The sequence below is a fragment of the Leucopleurus acutus genome (genome assembly GCF_964270905.1).
Source record: "Leucopleurus acutus genome assembly, chromosome: 3".
Taxonomy (NCBI): domain Eukaryota; kingdom Metazoa; phylum Chordata; class Mammalia; order Artiodactyla; family Delphinidae; genus Leucopleurus; species Leucopleurus acutus.
Window position 1 is genome coordinate 176059606 of NC_139145.1, and position 24644 is coordinate 176084249.

Below are 24644 nucleotides of genomic sequence, written 5' to 3' on the forward strand. Positions count from 1 at the left end.
CCTGAATATCTGTCCTGTCATTTCCTTCAGCTTAAGGCAGAGGCCACCCCTACCGTCCCTGGTTATCTGACATTTGGGTTTACTGGGGGGAGAGGACGCAGAAAATTTCATCTCTAACCCTAACCTGCTACAGTCTCACAGCCCAGAACCAGCCATTGTGGGGGCAGAAGGGGGTAAGGAGAAAGAGGCGGAAGGGGAGGGGAGGGGAGTGAGGGAGGGGAGGGGAGGAGACGGGGGAGGGGAGGGGAGGAGAGGGGGAGGGGAGGGGAGGAGGGGGGAGGGGAGGGGAGGAGAGGGGGAGGGAGGGGGGGGAGGAGAGGGGGAGGGGAGGGGAAGGAGGGGGAAGGAGGGGAGAGGGAGGGGAGAGGGAGGGGAGAGGGAGGGGAGAGGAGGAGAGGGAGGGGAGAGGGAGGGGAGGGAGGGGAGGGAGGGGGAGGGAGGGGAGGGAGGGGGAGGGAGGGGAGGGAGGAGGCCAACTTACTACAGTTATTTCCTTTCATGCACAACCCTGGCCCCCACTGAACAATGACTCACTCGCCTGGTTTTCTTTGAACCTGCCTTGTCCTCCACATCCTTTGGTGGCCCCGTGGAATGAGCCTTCCACAGGCTCTATGAGTCAGTCTGTCTCAGTCCCCCACCCCACCTGCATGGTCCGTCCAGGCACTGCCCACTCAGGACCCCAGCCTCCTCTAGGGTGACTCCCTCTGTGTTGCTGGAGCACATTCTCCAGGAACTTCCCAGTTAAAGGAACATGGGAGGAACGTTTCTCAGAAACTGTCTCCTGTTCAGCTGACCACGGCTCCACCAAGGACTTGCAGGGTGGAACCCACTTTGCCTGCTGCGTCTGAGGTCCACCCCAGCTCACCTGTGCTTCCTCCTTGTCCTGGGCTCCGGTGGTCCTCTTTGCACCCTGTCCTCCAAACCTCACCTCACCAACATTAGCTCTATAAAAGGTCCTTTTCAGTTTTGAATTTTTATTCCCTACAGTTTTTGTTCTTAACTTTTTCCCTTCCAGATATTCTATCTTTAATTTCTGAGTTATTTCCATTCTGTGTTATTTCTTTTTTATAGAGTTGGTTCTTTTTTAATGGATGCCTTGTCTTTGGTCACCTCTGAGATACTGGCTGTAGACGACAGGGGTTCTGAGATGTTCCTTCTAGTCCCTGCTTTGCCCCTTTTACTAATGTCAGGTGAACTTTCCTGAGCTTCATACAAGAGGGAGGCACTGCCTTAAATGGACAGAGTGGTGGGCTTGTTGGGCAGTGGGTACCTGTGGGCACCATCTCAGGTGGTGGGTTTCTCCGACCTCCTGCTCTGGGGGGATGGGGCTTGCTCTGCAGGGGCCCTCAGCTCTCCTCCACCCCACTGTGTAGGGTCCCCCTCAACCCCTTCTGCTGCCACTGCTCTTCTGAGCCTCCCCTGGCTCTTAGGGGACTGTCAGCTTTTCCCTGGAATTTGCCCTGTCTGGGTCTTTGGGGCAGGTATTTCCCTCTCTGGTTCTTTGCACTGTTTGAAGGCAATTTCAGTGGGACCTTTGCCATCTTAAAACTTCCCTGAATTGCTGACAGCTAGCATGAACCTATATAAACAAGGTGAGGCCCAGCGCAGCTGGTGTGGAGTGTCATCTGGTGGGAAGAGTGGGTGGGTCAGATGCGCCCCCTGAGCTCCCCACCTCTGCATGAACAGGGCGAGGACCAGGGCACCCTTCACCCGAATCCCAGCCTAACCACCACTTACCATGTGACCTCGGCCAAATTGTGGGCCCTCTCTGGGCCTTCACTTTTTTATCTATAAACCGGGTAAGTATAGGCCAACGGAACAGAATAGAGAGCACAGAAATAAATCCTCACACATATGGTCAATGATGTTTGACAAGGGTGCCAAGATCGTTCAATGGGGAAAGGACAGTCTTTCCAACAAATGGTGGGGAAATGGACATCCACTTGGAAAAGAATGAAGTTGGACCCGTACCTACCACCACATACAAAAGTTACCTCAAAAGGGACCAAGACCTAAAGTAGACATAAAACTCTTAGAAGAAAACATAGGCAAAAAGCTTCAGGGCTGACTCTGGCAAAGCCTTCTTGCATATAACACCAAAAGCACAGGCAAGAAAGGAAAAAAGATTAAACTACATCAAAATTTAAAACCTTTGTGCATCAACGGACACTATCAGTAAAGTGAAAAGGCAACCTAGCATAGGAGAAAGTGTTCCAAATCATGTATCTGATACGGGATTAATATCCAAAACATATGAACAGATCCTACAACTCAACAATTAAAGACGAACAACCAATTTAAAAATGGGCAAAGGATGCGAACAGACATTTCTCCAAAGACACAGGAATGGCCAATAAACACATGAAGAGATGCTCAACATCACTGATCATTAAGGAAATGCAAATAAAAACCACAAATGAGATACCACCTCATACCTGTTAGGATGGCTACTGTCAAAACATAACAAGTGTTGGCAAGGATGTAGAAAAATAGGAATCCTTCCTCACACACTGTTGGTGGGAATGTAAAATGGTGCAGCCACTGTAGAAAACGGTATGGAAGTTCCTCAAAAAATTAAGCATAGAGCTACCATATAATCCACTACTTCTGGGGATATAACTGAAAGAACTGAAAGCAGGGTCTCGAGGAGATGTACGTCCACCCAAGTTCACAGCAGCATATTCACAATAGCCAAGAGGTGGAGGCAGCCCAAGTGTCCATCAGCAGATGAAGGGTAAACACACGGTGGTCCGTTCACACAGCGGAACATTATTCAGCCTTAGAAAGGAAGGCAATTCCCACACAGGCTTCAGCGTGGATGGACCTTGAGGACAGACATTATGCTCAGTGAGATACACCAGTCACAAAAGGACAGATCCTGTAGGATTCCACTCATGTAAGGGACCCAGAGGAGTCAGATTCCTGGAGACAGAGGAGGACGGTGGGGCCAGGGGCCGGGGGAGGGGGAGGGATGTTTACGGGGACAGAGTTTCAGTTTTACAGGATGAAGAGTTACAGAGATGGATGGTGGTGATGGTTGCTAACACTGTCAGTGTACTTCATACCAGGGAACTGTACACTTAAAACTGGTTAAAATGTTAAATTTTATGTTACATATATTTTAACACATGTACAACAGGTAAGAATCGCCACCTTTACCCATTTTCCCACCAGGTACGTACATTCCCAATCTCAGGGGCAGACCTGGAGTCATGGGCTGGCTTCCTGGAGCCTCTAGTCTGGACACCGATCAAACAGTCACACGCATCCTCGCACACTCACGTGCTCTTAAATGGAGCCACGCGGTGAACTCCGAGCTGGCCTGGGCCCACCTCCGTCAGGTGGTGTGAGGTGAGGAGGGCACACGGTGCCCCAGCCCCTCTGGTCCTCGAGTTCCAGGGCAGCAGGGCGGCCCCTGTGGGCTGGGGGCCGTGGTCAGACGAATTCAGGGACAGGAAGAGGACCCAGCGGGGACTCCACGGGGACTGACTCAGCCACACTGCACAGTGTGCATCTGACATCAGCGCTGCCTGCAGCCCCCGAGCCTCCACAGGTGAGGGGTGACAGCCTCCACCCCCGCCCCAGACCTCCCACCTGGTCCTCCCTTGACCAGGCTCACCTGGACCGGGAAGGTGACTCTCCCAGCCGGCTGAGGTGACTAGTGGTGACCAGGGTGGTGGCCACAGGTAGTCTGTCCTACCTGCCCTGGACTATTTCCTCTTCATGAAGCACCGATTTTGAACCTGGGCCAGAATTCCGGAGTCTTGAGCACATGCTTCGTGTCCCCAGAAGTCAAACGGGGAGCTGGTTCATCAGCACACGGCGCACGTGGAGAGATGGAGCACGAGAGCAGGCGGCCGGGGCGGAGCGCCGGGTGCAGACGGACAGGCACCACGGGCAGCAGCCTCCCGGAGGCCAGGCCGGCTTCCCCTGCCCCATCCCCGAGCCCCGACTCCCAGGGGGCGGGGCACGGCCGGAGAACAGAGCACCCTGCTGGAGGAAAAGCTGCAGACGTGTTGCCACCCTCACTTGACCCCCACTCCCTCTGGTTTCTCTGTTGCTTCTGTAAGTTCCACGCTGGCTGTCCCTTGAGGTCACCCCTCTGGATCTAGATGAAGCACCAGGGTCAGGCATCCCTGCAGGCAGGACAGCACTGCCCCCGTGTGGCCGACTGGCGCTAGACCAATCAGGTGCGGCCTTGGCGGAAAGGAGTCCTCATCTTGCTGCACGCCCGCCTGGGCAGGGGCTTGGGGCTCGGGACGGAACCCCCAGACCTTAAGCCCATCGCAGCCACGTCCCCACCCACTCCTCAACGTGCGTCCACTGGTTCAGGCCACAGACTCCACTGAGGGTCTGTGCAGTGTGTATCTCTACCACACACCTGACTGTACCTGTGTACCACCCACCTCTATCTGTGCCACACACCTGAGTACGTCTGTGCCTCTCACCCGAGTATATTTGTACCACACACAATCAGACCTTTCTTTACATTCTGCATCTCCCCTTCCCCTCACTTCCCTGAATCAAGGAAGGCACCTAACCACGCATGCACCACCCCCTGCCCAAGGCTGACATGCGTTTGAGAGCAGGCCTCTCAGGGTCCGCTCTGTCAGGCCCCCAGTGATCCTCGGAGATTAAACTGTGTACTGGGCAGGTTCCGCACTGAAGCCATGAATTGCCGTTGCCTGAGACCAGTCTGACGGGTTCCAGCTTCCGGGAATCCGGAATGAACCCAGAGCCCAAGGTGCCACAGGTGCAGGATGGGGGAAGAGGTGGACAGGAAAGCCAGCACGTGGAGGGCGGGGTTCCCACGTCACAGGGGGACAGAGTCCACAGAGGCTGGACACCTGCTGCCCTCACTCTGAGCCTGGGGTGTCTGCAGGCCAGAGCTCAAGGGACAGATGAGCACAGTGCCTCCCAGGGGGAGGAGGGGCCCCGCCGTCCATGCCTCCATCTAAAGGGGAACCTGTGGGGGAGGAGGGGCCCCCGCTATGCACAGCTCCATCTAATGGGGGACAGGGAGACAGGCTAAGCGGCGGTTTGGGCTGAGGCAGTGGGGCACCAGCTGGAAGAGTCTACCTGAGCACCTGGAGGTCCCAGGCCTCACGGAGTCAGGAATTTGGGGACTGACCTCACTGGAGTACAACTTGGGATCGTGGGCTGCTGTCCTCACAAGTGTGTTGAAGTACAGAGAGGCACCCAAATGGAAAGGCGTGGAGATCCTCAGAGACCCCCTTGGACCCTCCTCCACGAGCTCACAAGGCCAGTCTGAGCCACACAGATTCTTTACCTCGACCCCAGTCGTGTGGTCAGTGACATTCCTTGTAATCAGACACCACAGATAAGAAACCCACAGCCCCCAGGCTCCATCCCCAACCAGCACAGGTCCCCCAAAACAGACCCCACGGATACCCAATTTCTGATGCCCCAGACCCATTTATAGATCACTGCCACCCACCCAGAATCCCAACGTCCTCACAGCCCCCGCCCCAAATCCTGGTTTGGGGAAGCACACTTAAAGGGTGAGGGGACAGAAAGAGCCTGAAGCGATTCCGTGGGGGCAGGCTCAGGGCCACCCTGGGACTGGCTGTGCGCCCACCACGTGGGGGGCTGACTGCATCCCTCCTTCTGCTTTCATGTGTGAAAAACCGTAATTAACAGTCGATCAGAGGGCACAGAGGTGCATCATTAGTAAGTGAAGGAAAACCCATTCCCTTCTAAATCAAATTTGGGTTTGTATTTCCAAAGAAGTTTCATGAAATGCAAACCACCTCCTGTCATAGTGGATGGATGAATCTCGGCACTTCCACGAGCAGAGCCAGGGCACACCCCAGAAGGTGCCGGACCCCTTGGAGCTCCAGGTGAGCAGAGCTGAGACGGATGGGGACAAGGGCACATGTGCTTTATTGCTTATGCTGCACATTCAAATGAATACAATAACCCCTTTAAAAAGTAAGGCACGTGAGCAGCCTTCTGGGCAAGTTCCGTATTATTTAAAATTCCTATTGGCTAATAAAGTATTTCCACTCTAGAACTGGAGCTATCTAGAAAAGCACATGATGAGTTTTTTGCAAGCTGAGTACCTGTAACATTATCGTATCGTACCTCATGGCACAATTAAACAGCCTCGAATCAAATGTATGTATCTAAGTAATGATATAACTACTGTTACAATTGCAAAACATTAACCAGCTTATCCACATATGTACAGTTGGGTCCCCAAATGGTAATCATACAAAATTTAAAGGAGGAACAGTATCTAACTCATCTGTGTACCATTTCATTACAGGTAAGAGATTTGGCATTTTCAGTCTTTTCTTCCGTAAGTCCCGTCAGTATCCGCAGGAGACGAGTGTCATACGATGCTGAAGACCATGGAAAGATACTGCTCATATGACACCTGAATCCAGCCGTCCTGGTCCGTGTCATAGCGTCTGAATATATCTGTCAACCTCTGAGGAAAAAACAACAGGTGTTTAGATCTAATACTTATCAAACAGAAGGAACCAACTGTGCTGGTAGAAGGGCATTCAGGAACCCAATTTCAGAAGCATTCACGTCTCTGCCCACAGAGGGGCACAGGCGAGGTGCCCTCGACCACCCTCAAAAGCCAGGCCGGTCCACCCAGGAGATGCAGGACAGCAGCGCGTAGGCGGGTGGGCCGCCAGCCCAGCTCCACTACGCACCGCGGCCCTGGGTCCTGGCGGAGCCCTCTGGCCCCAGAACCTGGCCTCCCAAGTCCCTGGTGGTGAGCCTGGGTCCTCCCTTCCCACTCGAAGGCTGTCCTCCGGGGGGGCCTCCCTGAAGGCTCACCTCTGCTCTGGCCACTTGTCGCTCAGGACAAAGGGAAACCAGCCCCCACTGGGCTCCTCCTCTAGAACCTGCCGCCCAACAGGGGAAGCCCAGCGCAGGGCCAGAAGGGCAGGATGACCTCGTGCCAGCCCAGGACGCTGGCTGATGCCCAGCCGCCCTCCCCGCTCAGGGCCCGCCCACCCACCTCCTGTCTGACCACACCCCCAGGGCGCCGCCTCAGTCTGTTCACAAGCCTGACCGCCTGAGAGCAGGGACGGTTAGGTAAGTACCACTCCAAATGACAGATGCTGGGCAACCATGGCAGGCTCTGAAGAATCCTCCTGACAGAAGACAGTGCCCCAGGCTCATCGTGACCTTGGTGGTCGCCTGTCCACCTGCCCAGGGGCCGAGAGCAAGGCTGCAGCCTGGCCCGTGAGCCGTGTCCCCTGCACCTCAGTCTCTCCAGTTCCACCCTTCTCCTGTGCTGGGCAGGCTGACGGCCAACAGCATACGGGCTGACACAGGTGATAGTCCACAAGGGCGTCAGCCAGGAGCTTCCTGTGTGTGAAACGCTGGCGTGACACAAACCACAGAAACCACCAGCAGCAGTAACCTCCCACCGGGAGACCGATGGGCGATTTCCCTTTCTTTACACTTAACTGTCTTTTCCGAAGATTTCTACAAGTTTCCACGTTGCTGTAGAAAAGCCTTTTTCTTTTTGGAAAGAGGCAGATGAAAAGAAAACGCTTTTGAGGGCTTTTGAGGATTTTTTACATGTGGCCTGCAGCTTAGCCTTTCCTTTTCGATTCCCCACCTCTACCCAGCGTTTAGGCTCCTTCTCCAAGGCTGGGAGGGAGCAGGGCAGCAGCAGGCTTCCAGCATGGCCCAGAGGCAATGACCAGCTGCGGGCAGCCTCCCGTCTGGCCTGTGCTCCGCTCACAGACGAGCAGAGGCGCCACGTGAACTCCTCAGGGGACTCAGATGCTGCTACTCTGGGGGCTGAATGCTGCCATGTGATGACCCTTTCTTAGGCAGAGATATAAGGATGAGGTGGTCACTTATGGGACGTAACCTCAGATGAAAATCCTAAGCCCACAACAATCCAGACGCAGATCCTAGTGAGAGACTTTCACGCTACACCTGTTCCTAACGTGTGCCGACAACACTGCAAACATATAATCCTGCCTCACCAGACACCGAGAGGGAGAGACAGGGTAGGGTTAGGCTCTCCGCTTTTCAGAGACGTGAGGCTTAAATGCTCTCCAAGTCACTGAGGGACTGGGACTGCTGGGCCCAGATTCCCCGGGAAAGAAATCGGGATAGCAGACCAGGCAGAGAAACTTCACTTACTGAACTATCACTTTAACAGGGAAAAAACCTGAGAGTGCTTTCCCAAATTCCAAATTATACTGATAACCTCATGCCTAGCACACCCCTCTGTGGATTCTAAAACCAACAAGATGTAACCTCGATTTGGATGCGAAGTGCAAGGGTATCTTTCGGGGATAGGTTCTACTGAAATACTTACGGAAAACACATTCGCTTCCCATAAATGGAATTGTGACAGAATTAAGAGGGAGGGTGTCACAGAGTCTTACGTAGACTTGGCCATGAGTTGAGAACTGCTGAATCTAAATAATGGGCACATGGGTTCATTATACTGTTGTCTCTGCTTTTTTTTTTTTTTCTCTTGCGGTACGTGGGCCTCTTACCGCCGCGGCCTCTCCCGTTGCGGAGCACAGGCTCCGGATGCGCAGGCTCAGCGGCCATGGCTCACGGGCCCAGCCGCTCCGCGGCATGTGGGATCTTCCCGGACCGGGGCACGAACCCGTGTCCCCTGCATCGGCAGGTGGACTCCCAACCACTGCGCCACCAGGGAAGCCCTTTTTTTTTTTTTTTTGAGATTTGTCAAAAAAGAAAAAGTTTTGCAAGACATGAGGGTTTATACCAATTCACTGCATTTCTAAAGCTTAACTCTATGGGCCCTGGCTCCCCACCTAGAAACAGGAGCAGGGCCTGTGCGGGAATAGCCAGCGTGGGTGCGAGCGCTCGCGCCCTCCATCCTAGGAGGGGCTCCCCTGGGTGTTTTGTCCAGGCCTGCACTTACTTCTCTCCTGGGTGAGGCAGGGAGGCCGCAGGAGGATCCACAGAAGCACTGCAGGGAACCGCGAGGCGGTGGTCACTGTGATCGCCAGCCCTGCCAGACACTGTGTCTAACACCCGAACAGGCCACCTGTGCTCAGGGCACGGCTCCCAGCTTAGGAGCCAGCAGCGCACACGACAGCAGCTTACCCGATTCTCATAAGACACACCAAAATAGCAGGGCATGCATGCAAAGAGCCCATCGATCCCCTCCAGAAGGACAGCTCCCGGTGCTTCCAGGGCAGGAGGGGCCCTGCTGTCTGCACCTCCGTCTAACAGAACGACCAGCTACTCCTCCGAACAGCACGCTAACTTCTCTAAGTTCCGGAACCAGTTTCCGTGTCTGACTCCTGCTCGCCTGCTTCGCCGTCCCGTCCCTTCCCGCAGTCGGCGCCTGCGGGCCCCGCGCAGCCGGTACCTGCAAGACGATGCAGCCCTGGATGAAGTCGTCAAAGGCGATCTGCCCCCGTCCTTGTCTGTCGAACTTCCGAATGAGGGTGTCGTGAAACTGGTCAGAGAGCCGGTACCCTGGAGGAGAAGAGCAGAGTCAGTACCCACGCTCCCTCCCCAGACCCCAGCCTCTCCCTCCCCAGAGAACACGGCATGGGCCCCAGGGGACGTGGGCCCCAGGGATCCCCGGCAGCAAGCGCACTGCAACACACTGAGAGCCTGGTGGCCACTGTGCAGTGCCGGCCCCACCCCGAGGAGGGACTCACTCAGAGACCAGCAGCCCCTTCCTGGAGGGTCCGGAGTAACCCAGTCACCAGTTGCCGTGCCCCTCGCCCAGAGGGGTCTCCTGGACCCTGTGGACTCAGCCTCCTTAACAGCCCCTTATTGTTGAATTTTCCTACCGTATTAACTTAATGGTGAAGCTGTGAATAACTGGGCTGCCCTGGGTTACTCATTGCTGGAGGAGGCTTCGCACGCTAAGACCTCGTGCGGAGGTTGACTGACGGCCCCTCCCCCGCCTCAATCAGCTCACTGACGCCAGGACAGGAGGTCAGGACAGGAGGCCGTGAGGAGTAGGGCGGCCTCACACACACCGAAGCCCTCCAAGGGTCACCCAGGTGACTCCACCTTCAGCTTGCTGGGCGTCCTGGAAGGCCTCCAGCAAGGACGCCCCGGGGCGGCTCTAAGCCCTTCCCCTTCCTTCCCTCCTAACCTCACCACCTGTGTGACCGTGGTTTCCTTACTTATTCAGGAGACAAGATCCAGGTGCCAACATATTTTTACTGGTTTTCAGTCTCGCTGGAATCTTTGCAAGGATATGTACACCTACTGTCTGAGTGAACGTCACAGTTAATTACCTGCACAAGCACTTCATCACTCTACTGAAAGAGTCACACATGCAAACACGTGCCAGTACTTTCCAGAGTGGTCAGCGCGCTCTATGCGTCCTGTGACTTAAATCCAGGGCCCCCTGCCCTGCAGCTGAGTAGAAGACAGAACCCCAACTTAGAAAAGAGCGACGGGCGGGTGCTGGATGGGCGCCCCCTCACGCCCGGTACCGGTGCCTGTGGCCCAGAGAGACAGAGGCCCGGCTGGTGAGGGTGAGCCTGGGACAGGTGACAGGGCAGTGCCCGCCCAAGCCATCGCTGTGCAATGGTTTCCTGCCCAGGCTGGGAAAGGACACACGAGTTGGTGACAAAGACACAGCAGCAGGGAGAGCAGAGCTCCGGAATCAGACAGGGCTCCACTGGCCGCTGGGACTCTTGGGCCTCTGGGCCCGCTCCTCCTCAAGACGTAAACCCCCCTCAGCAGACCATTTTAGGGTCAGTGAGGCAGGTGGAAACCCTGCTGGCCCCTCACTGTGTGTCCCCCGGCCCCGCTGCTGCACTTCCAGGGCACAGATGCCCAGTGGAGGGAACAAGCCCTTCTTTCCTGAGAGCCAGCAACCTCCACTGGGCATCCAGCGCCTGCTCTCAGCACCAGGAGAAAAGCCAGACGCCAGTCAGTAACCATGGCAAAGGACAGACCCGGATCAGGGCACCACCCGTGTCTACACGGAGCCAACGGCACCAAGAAAGGGGCGGAGGCTGCCGGAGACCTGATGGGGCCTAACTCAGCCGACCCGGCTGTAAACACACTGCTAACGCGGTCAGGGGAGCCAAAGGCTGGGGATCCAGGGATGAAGTGACAGGGTGCCGGCTCGGACTCCTCAGCATGAAAAGAGGGGCAGAGCAAATGCAGCAGGAAGATGGAAAGTGGTTGAAAGCGAGCAAGGAGGAAGTGAAGGTTCACTACACTCTCGTGAAATAAATTCCTTATAAAAACCACACTGGCCTTGAGCTGCCAGGGGCTGGGTGCGGGACGGGGTCGTTTGCTGGGGATGGGGCTGTCAGCCCCACATACACACACCAGCAGAGTATGAGGCCCAGGCCTTATGCACCTTCTTATTTCCAGGTCTCTGAACCTGGCATGTAGCACATACTAGGAATAAGAGCCTAAATGATGAACGGGTGTGCTGGTCAGTCACAGCCCCGCCAGGGCAGCCTGAGACCCTGTGTGGCACTAGCAGAGATCAGAGGACACCTTAGGGCTTGACCTCCCCCCGCACCCCCGACTCCCTCACGCATCTGCTGGGCTACAGCACAGCCCCCAGCTGGGCTGACAGACACTTGTTCTTAGGAGGGAAACCAAAACAGGCAATTTCACTCCTGGGGCACATTTCCTAACAGTTACTAACAAGTAGCCTGCGAAAGGATGGCAACGCTCCTTGTGTGGAAGAAAAGGCTCCAGAGAAGGCCCTAGGAAATGGCGGGCCAATCACAGGCAGAAACTTTTTGGAATAACTGAAGAAATGCTGCAACCGGATATTTACTTTTTCCAGGAAAAGCTGGAAGTCAGGAAGGATCTCGGCTGTGCCCAGCTCGACGGGGCCTGTCGGCTCGTGACCTTGAGGGACCACCGCGGACCTACCACGGCCACAAACGTCCCAGGTCTGACCGGGGCTTGTCGACCTCAGCGTTTCCAACGTGAGCTCCCAGGACGCGAGGGTCACCGGCACTAAGTCAAAAGAGGGCTCCGGGGCCTGACGAGGTTAGAAACACTGTGTTCGGGGACACCTGAGGTCACCAGTCTGGAAGCTAAGTCACAGGGTCCAGGTTCCAGCCGGCCAGGCCTCCGGCTCCCTCCTGCCCAGGACTGCTCTGCGGGGGCCACCTCCCTCCCAGCCCCCCACCTGAGGCACAGCAAGGTCAGCTGCGTGCCAAGTTTCAATTCAGAGAACCTGAGGTCAATGTCCTGCCCAAAGCCTGACCCACGCGTGGCAGGCTCACAACACAAACTTCCTGTGGGGTCCCAGAGCCTCTAAAGCAAGAAAGAGAAACCGAGAGGACAGCCATAAAGCGCACGCCCAGAGAAAGAGAGGGGGAGGGCAGAAGCACCTTAATAGCCACAAGAACAAAAATGTACTTTACATTATTAAACGCTGAACCAGTCGGAATAAAGCACATTGTGATCTACCAGAAGGGCCCTGCGAACAGAGGGCCCAGTGAACGTCAAACAAGCCAGAATGCTGGTGTAACGACCACAGTCCTCCCTCCATAAATGACAAACCCCAAGTTCCCCTCAGGCCCACGTGGGCGCTGGACCAGAAGGCCTGCTGGCGTGCTCTGGAAGGCACCACGTGAACACTGCTCACAGCACGGCACACACTCAGGCTGGCACGCGTGTGGCACGCGTGCTGACATGCACTTGAGAATGGGAGCTTCCACACTCAGGCCTACGCTCCGCGCAACTCACGGGCTCGTCCCCTGTGGGCATTGTACCTTCTTTCTGTGTATTTTCACGTCAGGAAATATAAATAGCCCTACACTGTTTTCTTTTGACTCGTTCACTTTAAATTGTTTCAGAAGCCACATTCTCAATGTGCCTGTGACATCACTCCACTTCACAAAAGACAAACTACTGCATAGCCCTTATCTCATTTTGGATGAAAAACCGTACAGAAGCCTCCAAGTCAAGTATCAGCCTTCACGATGTAAGTAACAGGAAGATATAAAACCGTGTGACGTAAACAAAGATTTCACAGACTGCTTTCAAAATCAGTAAGCTAAACGAAGTAACAAGATAAACTTTATGGCCCTGGCTCCAAAATGAAAGAGCTACGCAGTCAAGACAAGTGTTTTACCAAAACCTGAGAGGGCTTGCTTGAGCTCGTTCTTGTCGATCATGCCCGAGTTGTCCCTGTCGTAGGTGCGGAAGACGTTCTGCCAGTCCGTGATGTACTTCCAGACGCCGGTGAACTCGCTGAAGTTCACGCCGGCCTTGTTCTCTCTGTCAAACATGGCTGAGACGGAAGGGCGTGAATCAGCAAGAACCTAGAGCAGAGGCGCGCCCACACCCCCGGCGGGCCTGGCTCCTCCGGGACCCAGCCTGGTGTTCGGCCAGCGGGTCCCCAGGTGCTGGCGGTGACCCAGCCACAGCCCTAAATCGTGCTAGGTGGGCACGAGGCGTGCGAGCCAAACACCCTGGTGGAGCCACAATAAAAACGCTTTACACTGAAGGAGGTTCCTCAAAAGCATGACGGCGGCAGGGCGCACCCACGCTCAGGAAGGAACTGCAGCCGCAGTGCAGAGCCGTCGAGGGGCCCACCCCAACCCTCCCAGCTCCAGGTCCCATTCCTGGAGCCTTCCCCTGCCCCCCAGCGGACCCGAGTCCCAAGTGGGGTTTCAGAAGAGTCCTCGGGCGAGGGAGGCCTCTACTCGGATGAGAACAGGACTATTGGCTTTAGATTATTTTAGTAAGGCCTGCCTTTCACTGAGAAAAAAATCAGCCTGATTCCAGGTCCAAATAAGAAAGAACTTCTAACTACATTTACATACAACTGCAGGCACAATGGACAAAAACTCAGTGTGAAACACTGCTACAGAGAAAGTAATACACCGTTTGGTCTCTTTTCAGGTCATCTGAGTGTTCTTGGTTTGGTCACAAGCACATTCCACTTCAGAGACATTTCACATGAGAACTCGCACGCTTCCTCTAGTCAACAGGCATGCAAGACGTGACTGCGTGTGAAACGTAAGTATGTGAGATCATTAGACTGAGAAAGGAAGGACGGGTTGGACAGTCAACTCAAAGTCAAGACTCAGTGAAGGGCCAGGGCGGGTGGCAGTTCCGGAAGAGAAATCAGCTCAGAAGCACAGGCAGGATGGTGTTGCCCCTACTTACATATGATTGACCGGACAGTCACTGGATTAAACGGAGTCCAGGTGCCTGAAACAAAGAGCAGAAATTAAGAAAGAGAAGAAACTCTGAATCCCCAGTTGTAACCCCAGAAGCCAGAGAAAATAAGTAATTAGCTTTCAACATCAAGACCCTAGAGCCACGGTTCGTTCTCCGCAGGGGACGCCGCCCCCAGGACGATGGGTCTGTCAGGTCCTATCCACACTGCCCGGGGAATCGCTCAGGTCCAGCCAGACATTCAAAGCTGCTCAGGAAGACCTGCACCTGGAAGCTCACTCTTGTTCACTTTATAACCAAGAGATGCTATTTTAATACTCACTGAACTTCCCAGGGCCACAGCACCAGGTAAGCTGAGAAGATGGCACTAAGCTGTGCTAAGAACGTCACCAGCTACCACTTCAGAAAGTCCCACCCCAAGGGCACCACCGCTCCCAGGACCGGGGCAGCTGCACACGTCATGCAGTGACCCTGCTGGAAAGCACACCGTGAAACCATGTTTTACATTTTTCTCCTAAAATGACAGTCTGGGCAGCATACTATTTTCTCTGAAATTGTGAAAAGGCAGGACACACTGTTCCACAATTCACTGCAGAGCAGTAAAGGGGATGTTACCGAATATCTATCATAAAGGAGCCTGCTGACACCGATGGATTTGACGATTGAGAACCATTTATCCACTGTGATGATGGACTGCTCACCAGGTACCCTTATGCCCAAGGATCTGTTTTCAGAGTGATTTGCACCTTTACCAATTTTTATACTCACTAAAAACAATGTAAAAACATTTTTATGGGGCGGGAGAGCAGCGTCTCTCCCCATCCCCCCATCCTTCCCTCTCTACAGACGGTTTCAGCTCTGGGTGGCAGAGTCCCATCCCCTGGCCACACACGAGGCAGCACCCTTCCTGCCTGGCGCGACCACTGGGCTCCGAGCACGTCCCCGACCTGGCCCACACGCGTTTCTCCCGACGCCCAGCATGGCCCCCCAAACACACGCACACCTTCACCTCAACCCCTGCCTCTCCTTACGCCTCCGTTTATACGAGGCTTCCTCAGAGGAGCCCTCCTGAGCGCCCCACACCCAGGCCCCTTGGTCACTGCATCTGCTCCAGCGGCGCCCTGAGCCTGGCCCGCAGGGGGGACCCCTGGGCACTGGTGCGCATCTCTGCAGACTTTACAGGCGTTTGGGGGAGGGCAGGCAGGAGGATGTATATAAAGGTATCAGAAAAGGTCAGCATCGTTGGAAACCAGTGTACAAAGAAACTGTGCTACAGAGAAGCCAAGAGAGAGAGGGAGACTCCATGTGCACAGAAGGGTGTCGCTTCTTCACCGTTCTGACTTTCTAGCTGCCCTGGCTGGTGTTTCCACAGGAGATAACCCACCAGGACCAGGAGCCCGAGAAACCAAACTCCTTCCCACCTTCCCTCCGCCTCGGACGCAGGCTGTGACCTGAGAGCCCTCGATGATCGCCCTGCTGAGCGGCCTGCGCCCACTGCCCATCCCGGCTGTGAGCGGGGCTGCGCCCCTGGCCACGCTGGCAAATGACTCGGCCGAACGCGTTTTCCACAGAAGTGACACGAGTAAGACAGTCAGATGATGATGCAAACACAGGCACTTTTCGCGGTGAGGGCCAGGCAGAGGGAGGTGTGGACCAGAGGAACCGGCAGCCGAGCTGAAGGGCCGTGAGGCTCAGCAGAGTGGCAGGTCACCCCGGGCTGAGTCAGGGGTGGAGAGGAGACCCGCAGGCTGTCCAGCTTGGGAGGTGGAGGCAGGCTCCTGGTGCCTCCCCTGGCCCGCCCTTGTTACCCAAACGGGGCCTGACTCTCCAGGGAAACCAAGGGATAATCACAATAGCCAACAGTTAATTGACTGTTTAGCTCATGCCAAGCCCTGTGGCCTGGTTCTCAGACTAAACATCAAAGCTTCACAGCCCCTAGTGAGGGCAACATTTAGTATTCCAGTTATACTAAGTGTTAAACACACTGGAGCGTCGGCCTGAAAATCTGCAGTTTTCTGTAAGAAAATGCACTGCAATGTGGACAAGCATGTCTAACAGAGCCTGCTGGAAATACAGGGTACACCGAGCAGCGAGATTCCCTTCAGTGCCAGTGACCCTCACCCGGATTTTCCAGGCCAGCCCCAATTGCAAACATTCCCAGTAAACAACATGTCTAGGAATGTCACAACCAGCAGCTTGCAAAAGATTTCCTGTCAGACTTTTACTGAGAAATACAATATATGGTCCCTGTTCCTGTAAGTCTTGCCTCAATTTCATCTGAAAAGACCAAAGAAAACAGAAACATACACAGTATTTTCCATGTAAACTGAGTACACGTAACTTTTTTCACCCATAATTCGGGTACGAGTGGGTCGCAGCTCCGTTGAGGGGTGGGTCAACATCAGGACACTTAGCATTTTCCCCTGTAACCGTCAAGCACACAGATGATTTAAAGAATTTATATCTGATCCCTTCTCAAATGAGAAAAAAAACCCCGCTCTGCTCTGTGATAGTATATTCTGTTTTTTTGCTCTCCAGAGAGTTTTCTTTCTTGAAATTGCAACCTGTTACCACAAACTTGGACTTCAGTGAGAGATAACGGGCTAAGTCGTCATGGCATCCAGCAAACACACACTGAAATACCTGTTTATCTGGAATCTTTGGGGGAAAAAAAACCACTTTTTTTTACAGCACCACTGGCGATCTCCTTCCACTTTACTGCATCAGATCTGGGACTCCCAGCCCTTCTGGGCATTTCTTCCCGCAAGCGGAGCCAAGTAGGAAGGGGTGAGAGCAGTTCTAAGGGCTCGCATGGAATCGGCCAGGACACTGGTGCCTCTTCAGGGTCACGAACTCTGTATCCCACCAGTCTCCTTCAACTACGGCCTCAAAGAGCCACGACTGGAAATACGGCCTTTCAAAAGGCCATCTGAACACCATCGATAGCCATAACAACACCTACAGCCCTCGAGCTGATAAATGCCGCTTCTAGAAACTTGTTCTATGAAATCACTACAGTATTTACATCGAAGAAAATCAGAAACAACCTAAGTGTCTCACAGTGAAACTCTGTACACTCAGTTCTGATAGATGAGTGATGTCTCCGGTTCTGTACCAGGCGATGTGGGACCTGGTGGACATGGGCTGGGCCCGAGGCGGAGGGGCTAAGCCTCCAGTTGTCCCAGAGTGTGATATGCCCAAGGCCAAGGTCGTGGAATAAAGCCAACCCTGTCTTCCTCTGCTTCCACCTGAAACTCTGCTGCACAGGTTTCTGGGACGAGCAGATACAACAGGCTGTGTTGGGGGCCTCCAAGACCACCCCCAGGCTTGATGACTCGCTAGGACTCACAAAACTCACAGTCAGTTTATTACAGCAAGAGACATAGAGTAAAATCAGCAGAGGGAAAAGGCACGGGGAAAAATCTGGGGGGGCCAGGCACCCGCTTCCCGGGGAGTTGCACAGGGCGCCCCTAATCCTCCACCGAAAGCTGAGACCACACCTCGCACGTGTTGTCAACCAGGGAAGCTCCAGGCAGCAAGGGAGCACGTGCCTGCCGCAGCTGCAGTGCAAGCATGAGCCGCCCAGGCAGAGGGGCAGCAAGTTCCAGGAGGCAGCCAGCAGCCACGCAGGCAGGCCCTCCTCGGGGACGTGCAGGCTCTGAGCACAGCAGGTGCAGGGTGAAGAAGGTAAACGCCAGACCCTCCGCTGCCTCATAGGCTGGGCCTATGACGGAGTGACAGTGAGGTGACCTGATGGGCAGTCAGCAGGGAACTGTCGGCTTATGTGGTCTGATCTCTCTCACTGCTAGTCAATATGGGATCCCCAGAAGAGATGAAATCTATTTTGCTAAAAATACCTCTAAAAGAATATATGACTTATTATTATTTAAAGTCCAGCTGAAAAACGCCTCCTCAAAATACATCAATATGTTATGTCAACGTAAACCTACAGAAACACAAAAAAAGAGGCTTGAGCAAAATTAATTTCCTGTAATTCCAAGGAACAATGCCAAAGTAAATATTAAAAAAAAAAGTACCTAACTGAAGACAGTTTGTGACATGTCATTTCAAACAGCAGGCAAGACAGTCCTGTCTCTATTCACACCTCTTAACCGAGCAGTCATTCTCAGACGCGCTCCGGGGAGACAAGCTGCATAAAGGACTCAGTGTACAGGACCCACGAGTACTTCTTCAGGGCGGTTTCAGCTGGATTTTAACAGAGCGCGTCAGAGGCACAGATCTCACTGCAGAGAGAAACCATGCTACTTTGAACCTCCAGTTTTCCCACCAGTAACAAGCTAATTAAACTGATTTCCTGAAATAGCTTAATATTCTAGTCCTAATATGAAAAAAGAAGCCCAATCCTGGGGGAGAAATCAAAAGTCAAAAATAACTCCAATCGTATCAGCTATGGGAATTCGAGGACAGTGAAGAGAACTGACTTGTGTCCATCCTTGGTGACAGAGGTGACACAACACGACTGCAAACAAGAGGCCAGCTCGACCAGCTTCCTCCAAAGCTGCTGCCCGGTAGCCAGAGACTGCTGCAAAACGACTCCAGAGCCAGGAGGAGGAAAAGGGCAGCATCCAGGAAAGGAAGGTGCCGCGGCTGCCTCGAGGAAAGGCAGGTATCCTGGGTGGGAGGAGCAGAGCCCGGCAAGCGGTGGGAGCCACGGGGCACCTGTGCGTCCGAGGGCGCCAATGGGAAGACACAGGTGGGACAGCACAGGGGTGGGGCGAGCGCCTAGTGGTGCAGGCACACACCTGGATTCTGGTCCCGCTCTCAGCCTGAGGGCTCACCGCGCGCTCTGAGGCTGTGGAAGGACGAGAGATCTGTACCCATTCATAACCTGCCTTCCTGCAGAAAGGGCTGAAGGGAACGTACAAAATATTCACGGCACAGCAAAAGAAAGCAGACTCTGGTCATGTTGGATGGGAGGAGAAAAGCATACGAAAGTTAGGGGTCTCAGACTATCAGTAAAATTCACCTCTTCAAATTCTAAGCTCATGGGACTGGCGAGCCAGAAATTTAATTTAAAATTTTTAGCAGCTAATTTGAAGAGAAAATGTGACTGGTTACAAGATTCAGGTTAAGACAAACAAGACAAGACAGAACAGCCATCACAGTTGCTCCACACAAGAGGCACCACACCCCCAGGGAGGAGTGAGGCGGCCACGTGGGGGGAAGGGGGGCTGCCACGCCCGTCCTGCTCAGGGCTAGGGCTACTACCCGCTTCACGGGGCAAGTTCTTACATCGCCCCAACAGAAGCTGAGGGAATTCCTCAGGGCAAATCAAGAAAAGTGACTCTACAGGGCCGCTGTGAGACGGTCCTGATACACACTTTTCGGTGGGCTTAAACCAGGTACCGATTTCAAAGCATCTTAGGAATGGAGGGCTGAACATCCTGTGGGCAATTCTGTTAAAATTCTCTCTCCAGTAGGCTCCTGATTCAAGGGCACAGAACCATCTGCTTTAACAACCAGCTCAACTGGAAGCAGTACTGACTCCCTCTAGGGAAAATATTACCTGTGTTATACCAATCCACCAGCAGTAACAAAGGGAACATCCGTGGTGTGCGCCACGCGCAGGGCTGTGAGGCAGCGTCCGCCTGCCACACCACCAGCTGCTCCCACTAGGCAAGGTGAGCCTTTCAACATCTTCATTACCTCTTAAAGTCAGCCCCCTTCTGGCTTAAATGCCACACCTCTGGACGGCACCACAAACGTAAGAATCAGAAAAGACAGTGGCATCTGAGGGGTTAAAAAAAGGGCCACACAGCCAGGTATTTATGGAATCAAGGTCTTCAGTAGTACCTCCACGGATCAATCATGCTGAAGCCAGCAACAAGGCGACTCCACGGTGAGCTCCCAGCACCAGCACCAAGAGCTGTAACCCCCTCTCACCCATGTCTGAATGACTAGCATCCCCCAATGAGAAGCCCACCTCCCTGCGATCCGGCTGTCAGAGCCTCCAGTATCCTTAGTCGCTTCCCTATCGGTGTCTCTGGGGTCTTGATGCCCCTCTCCAGAGGAGTCACAAGACGCAGTCACCTGCAAAATTCAACAGCCCTCGACAAACCTGAAGGATGTCTGCCCTACAAAGCCGGGCTCCCTGCGCTCCTGAAGCCGACACCCCAGCCTCCATTTCTCAGGCTTTCCCCGTGTCCTCCATGCAGTTGCCCCACCGGCTCGGCAAGGACTCAGAGCGGCACCGACACAACCACCAGGAAACCACCCGACAAAACAAGCCAGAAGCTCCTCCACCACGGGCCAGAGATGATAACTAAGTCTTGGTGATTCGGGAAATAACTTAAGAAGAAAGTGATTCACTACGGGTGGTCAGCCTTGCGGTTTACAAGTCCAGACGGCCAGGTGCCACTCACCATTGGATAGCGCTTGTTGGAGCTCGTTGTCCGATATCACACCGCTCCTGTCTTTGTCAACCCTACAAAATTAAGGTCAGTTAAGCTAGCGATTCAAAGCGCAGGAAAAGCAAACGAGGGCAAAAGCAAAGGTTTGACTCTGCAGTCAACCCTAAATTAACTCTGGCCCTTCCTTCCCTGGGCCCTTCCCTCTCAGTCCCATGACCCGCTGGGGAAAAAGGAAGCGTGCCTCCTTCGCTGTCCAGGCACGCTCCCTGCCGAAACCCAAGCTGCTTCACCACTTTCTCAGGTCTCCCTCCCTCGGCCTGGCTGAATTCCACCTGCACCAGGTTTTCTCCTTTTCACAAGCAGGAAAAGATTCTCTCAGATAACTAAGTCGTTCCCTAATCATGAGTCACTCCACTTTGGGTCATTCGTTCGCTGGAAGGACGACCAGGGACGGAAGGCACTGCGGTGATGGTCACCTGCCCAACAGCCGCGGCCCGGCTTCTTTCCCGGTTGCTGGCATTTCAGCAGCCGAGGAAGAGTCTGCGTTTCTGCTCCCCTAAACAAGCATCCCTGGGAGACCCTCCGCCCCGGAGCAACTCCGGGCAACGGCTGTGAGGGGAGAGGGATGGAAGCCGAGCCCGAGGGCGAGCGGGCTGCGAACCCCGGCTAGCGGCTCTGCACCTTGGGAGGGGCCTGGGGACTGCGGGAGACAAGGCGGGGGGCGGAGAGAAGGCCAAGGGTGGGGGGGGACGGAGCAGGGGCCGGCGTGGGAGAGGCCGAGAGGGACTAGGAAGGGGGCCGGACAGGACGCCAAGGATGGAGCGTGGGGGGACGGAGCAAGGGACAGGGGCCTGGGGGCACCAGGAAGGAGGCCGGACTGGAGGCCGGGGTCACGGGGCGGGGGAAGGCCCGGGGCTGAGACCAAGAAGAACGCAGTGGAGGCCCGCAAGCGCCTGCGCGGCCGGCCGCACCTCTGGAAGACGTTCCACAGGAAGCTCTGGTCCGGCAGCGCGGCGCCCGCGGAAGGGCCAGCCCCGGGGCCCGGGCGGTACGGGTAGGTGGCCATGGGCCGAGGCGCGACTCGGCTGAAGCACTCCTGGGACACGGACGTCTCCGGGCGGCTCCACTTCCGCCTACGCCTAGACCGGGGCGGGGGCCCGGAGTCACGCCACTTCCGGGGCGGTCACGAGAGCGAGCGCAGCCAATCCAGTCGCGGCCCTGTTGCCAGGCGACGCCCGTGCATCCGGCCAGAGTGTCTGGGTCCCGTGGGCATCGCGCAGCAGGTGGCCTAGCCCAGGGTACCCCTAGGGTCGCGGACGCGCGTTGGGAGCCGCTCCCCGCAGCGCAGAGTGGACATGAAGGGCGGAGGCGGTTCCCTCGAGCATGGTCCATTCTTGCACCAAGAAGGTCGTGGAAGGACTGTGATGGAGGGGAAGAACGCGCCCGACATTCTTGTTTTTCTGGACTTATCGCCCGCCCCCGCTCGCGCATCTCAGCGTCCCTGCGCCCCGCTTCCCAGGAGCACACGAAGCCCCCCCTCCGACATCTGACAGCGCCCGCCGCTTCCCGGCTCGGCCTGCAGGTGCGTGGCCAAGCCCAAATAGCCCCTGCTGGCCATGGTGGGCGGCTAGCGTGTCCCTCTCGGCCGTCTGGACACCGACTGAGCCGCAGCGCACCCCGCGCAGGGAAGCCCAGCTTCATTCAGGGCGCTCCCGCCGCCTTCCAGCCTCTCAGGATTTTGAGCTCCTGATCCAATCATACGGACTCGTTTCGTCCTCCTCCCCTGCTTGGTTTGTGGAAGGGCCGAGCACCAAGGAAGCGCCTGACACTTCCTTCCTTGGACACGAATCCATTATTCAGCGCTTTGGCTCTGTATCTGACTCGCTGTTATTCTCCAGTTGTATTGTCCTCAGTCCCTTTTCTCCTCTAACCACCAGAGCATATGCTGGAGAGTTCTTTAAAACTCTTCAAAGAGATTAAGATACTCTGACTTGACACACAGATTATTATTCTACAAACCTCAACAATGTGGCTTTTTTCATGACTTAATGAATTCAAGTGTTTTCTAGTTTAATCCTCATAAAGCATTCACATCACTCGTTGACTAATCCTTTCTACAGTTTTCCACAGCTTTTTGATCTCTAGTTTCTGAAACCCATTTTTTCCTATCTCCCATCTCTGCCTCTTTTTTTGTTCTCTAGAAAGCTACAAAATTAGTAACTATGATTTTGCAACCCAATTTATAAGTTTTCCAGTACAGAGTGTACAGGGAAACTTCAGCAAGAAACTTCTCAGCGACTCCAGCTGGCCTCGGCTCCCTCTCCTGACAGTGTCACGGGTTCCACCAACCCTTGATGGAGTCCAGCCTCGATTGCCGCAGCCAACACCATCTGTGGGGCCCAGGAGTGCTCCGTTCTGCTTTCCGTTTAGTTCCATGGGTAGGAAATGATTTATTCAAGGGAAGAAGCATTTACTGAATCTACCCTAGTGTTTAAATATTACTATGTGTAATCCTCACACCAGCACCCCGTGGCAAGGTATCAAGGTCCACATTTTACTGATGAGAAAACTATGCTGGTCTAAGGTCAAAGAGGTAAGAAGAGATTGTAGCCCAGGTCTGTCTGTACTTTTCCTGCATCATCTCACCGGTGGCAAGGCTGACTCTTAAAAGGGAGATTAATTTAGGAAACGAAGATTGAAACAAAAAAAAAATCATCCCCCCTAATGTATACCCCTATATATGTACAAATGAGTCTAGGATTCATCAGAGACTGGCCTGGTGCTTTCGCAACTAGGCAGCCTCCGTCACCTCAGCCCTGATGCCTGAGAAACTGAGACTCTGAGAGGCTAATGGGAGTGCACACATGGGCCATGGCACCTGTGCTGTGCTCTAGGGCAGGGCTTAGCCTGCAGTCCTGGCCACAGACAGTTGCCATCTATTCTGGGCGCGGGGGGGGTGGGGGTGGGTGGGGGAGGTGTTACCTGGAGTCCTGACACCACCTTACAAAGATGTACAGCAACAGCGGCAACCGCCTTCTGACAAGAGAAAAAGGCAGACCGTTTCCTGCCCCTGGTGCTGCTGACCCAGTCATTTAAAGTATTGATGTGCTTTTCCACTATCTCCTCGCCTATCTTGGGATTCAGTTCCCTCCTAACCAGGTCTGTTCTAAGCTTTCCATTTATATAGTGCTTCTGCATGGAGGAGAGGAGAAATGAACTGAAAGACAACACTCCCCTAATATTGGGCCAGCCTTTCCTTTGGTCTAATTTCTCTGAGCTAATTGGAAAATGCCTCTTATTATCCTTAGAATTTTTCTAAACATTGGCTCTAGACATAGGGTGCTAGCACTCCTAACACTTTTCAGTCCACCCTCTTGTTCATCTGTCTTTGGCACATAGTAGGCCCTCAATAAACATGTTAAATGAATGGACGACCAAGTACCTTATGTGCCCTCATTCTGTCCTTTGTACACTTGTGCACTCACACAATCTTGTGTTACCTACCTCACCAGCTTCCCCTCTGAAGACACTCTGGCTCGTTACTTGTGTTTATTTTCTTATCAGGACCACTCTGGCATTTGTACTGGACACTTTTCCTTTTTCAGTCACTTTCCCCTCTTACAGCCTGGTGTGGAATTCCAGGCACAGGCTGGCTGAGCCCTGCTCTCCCCTTCCTTTCCAACCATACTCTTGCCAGAATTCAGATGAAAGCGAATGACCTTTCGGTTTTGTTTTTCCCTCTGGCTTCTTACTGAGTAGCTGTCAATTTACTGAACATAGGATGTTTAGTATAATGAGAAACTGCCAAACATCTACACTAGCGTTGGCCCACAGAGCTTCCAATGAAGGAACTGCTCTTTATCAGCCATCCAAGTGTGGCTACTGAGGTGGATCAAGGTGACTGGGGAGTGGAATTTTAATGAACTTAAGTGTAAACAGCCATGTTGCTATGGCCGTTGCTATGGACAGTGCAGGTCTGAATATTTTACTGTATATCTTACCTTTCTGCTTCTTTTGATACATATTAGAAATTATATCTCTCTGGGCAGTATTCTATTTTGTGTTATTTTATTTTTTTAAGATTTTTTTGATGTGGACCATTTTTAAAGTCTTTATTGAATTTGTTACAATGTTGCTTCTGTTTTATGTTTTGTT

At 54.0% G+C, this 24644-nt stretch overlaps 1 protein-coding gene across 2 annotated transcripts; it reads right to left on the minus strand.

Moving 5' to 3' along the window:
* Positions 1-5763: 5763 nt before the first annotated feature.
* On the minus strand, positions 5764-21611 carry PDCD6 (programmed cell death 6). Of its 2 annotated transcripts, none has more exons than XM_082835560.1 (6): positions 21461-21611; positions 20502-20563; positions 14107-14151; positions 13073-13225; positions 9353-9462; positions 5764-6454 (listed from the first exon to the last, which is right to left on the minus strand). In XM_082835560.1, the coding sequence occupies exons 1-6, from the start codon at positions 21553-21555 to the stop codon at positions 6356-6358; spliced, it is 564 nt and encodes a 187-aa protein (XP_082691686.1). In that variant the 5' UTR covers positions 21556-21611; the 3' UTR covers positions 5764-6355. The 2 variants fall into 2 exon arrangements, with proteins under 2 accessions (XP_082691686.1, XP_082691685.1); XM_082835559.1 differs by having other exon boundaries at positions 5766-6454; positions 13067-13225.
* Between the last annotated feature and the right edge of the window lie 3033 nt (positions 21612-24644).

Bases quoted from the DNA above. Each gene is read 5' to 3' on its own strand.
- PDCD6 (XM_082835559.1), bottom strand. From the start codon at position 21,555: ATGGCCACCTACCCGTACCGCCCGGGCCCCGGGGCTGGCCCTTCCGCG. The intron at 13,226-14,106 runs GTAAGTAGGGGC...CTTCCGTCTCAG, and splicing joins GACTGTCCGGTCAATCATAT to CCATGTTTGACAGAGAGAAC. The intron at 9,463-13,066 runs GTAAAACACTTG...CTTCTCCTCCAG, and splicing joins GCAAGCCCTCTCAGGTTTTG to GGTACCGGCTCTCTGACCAG.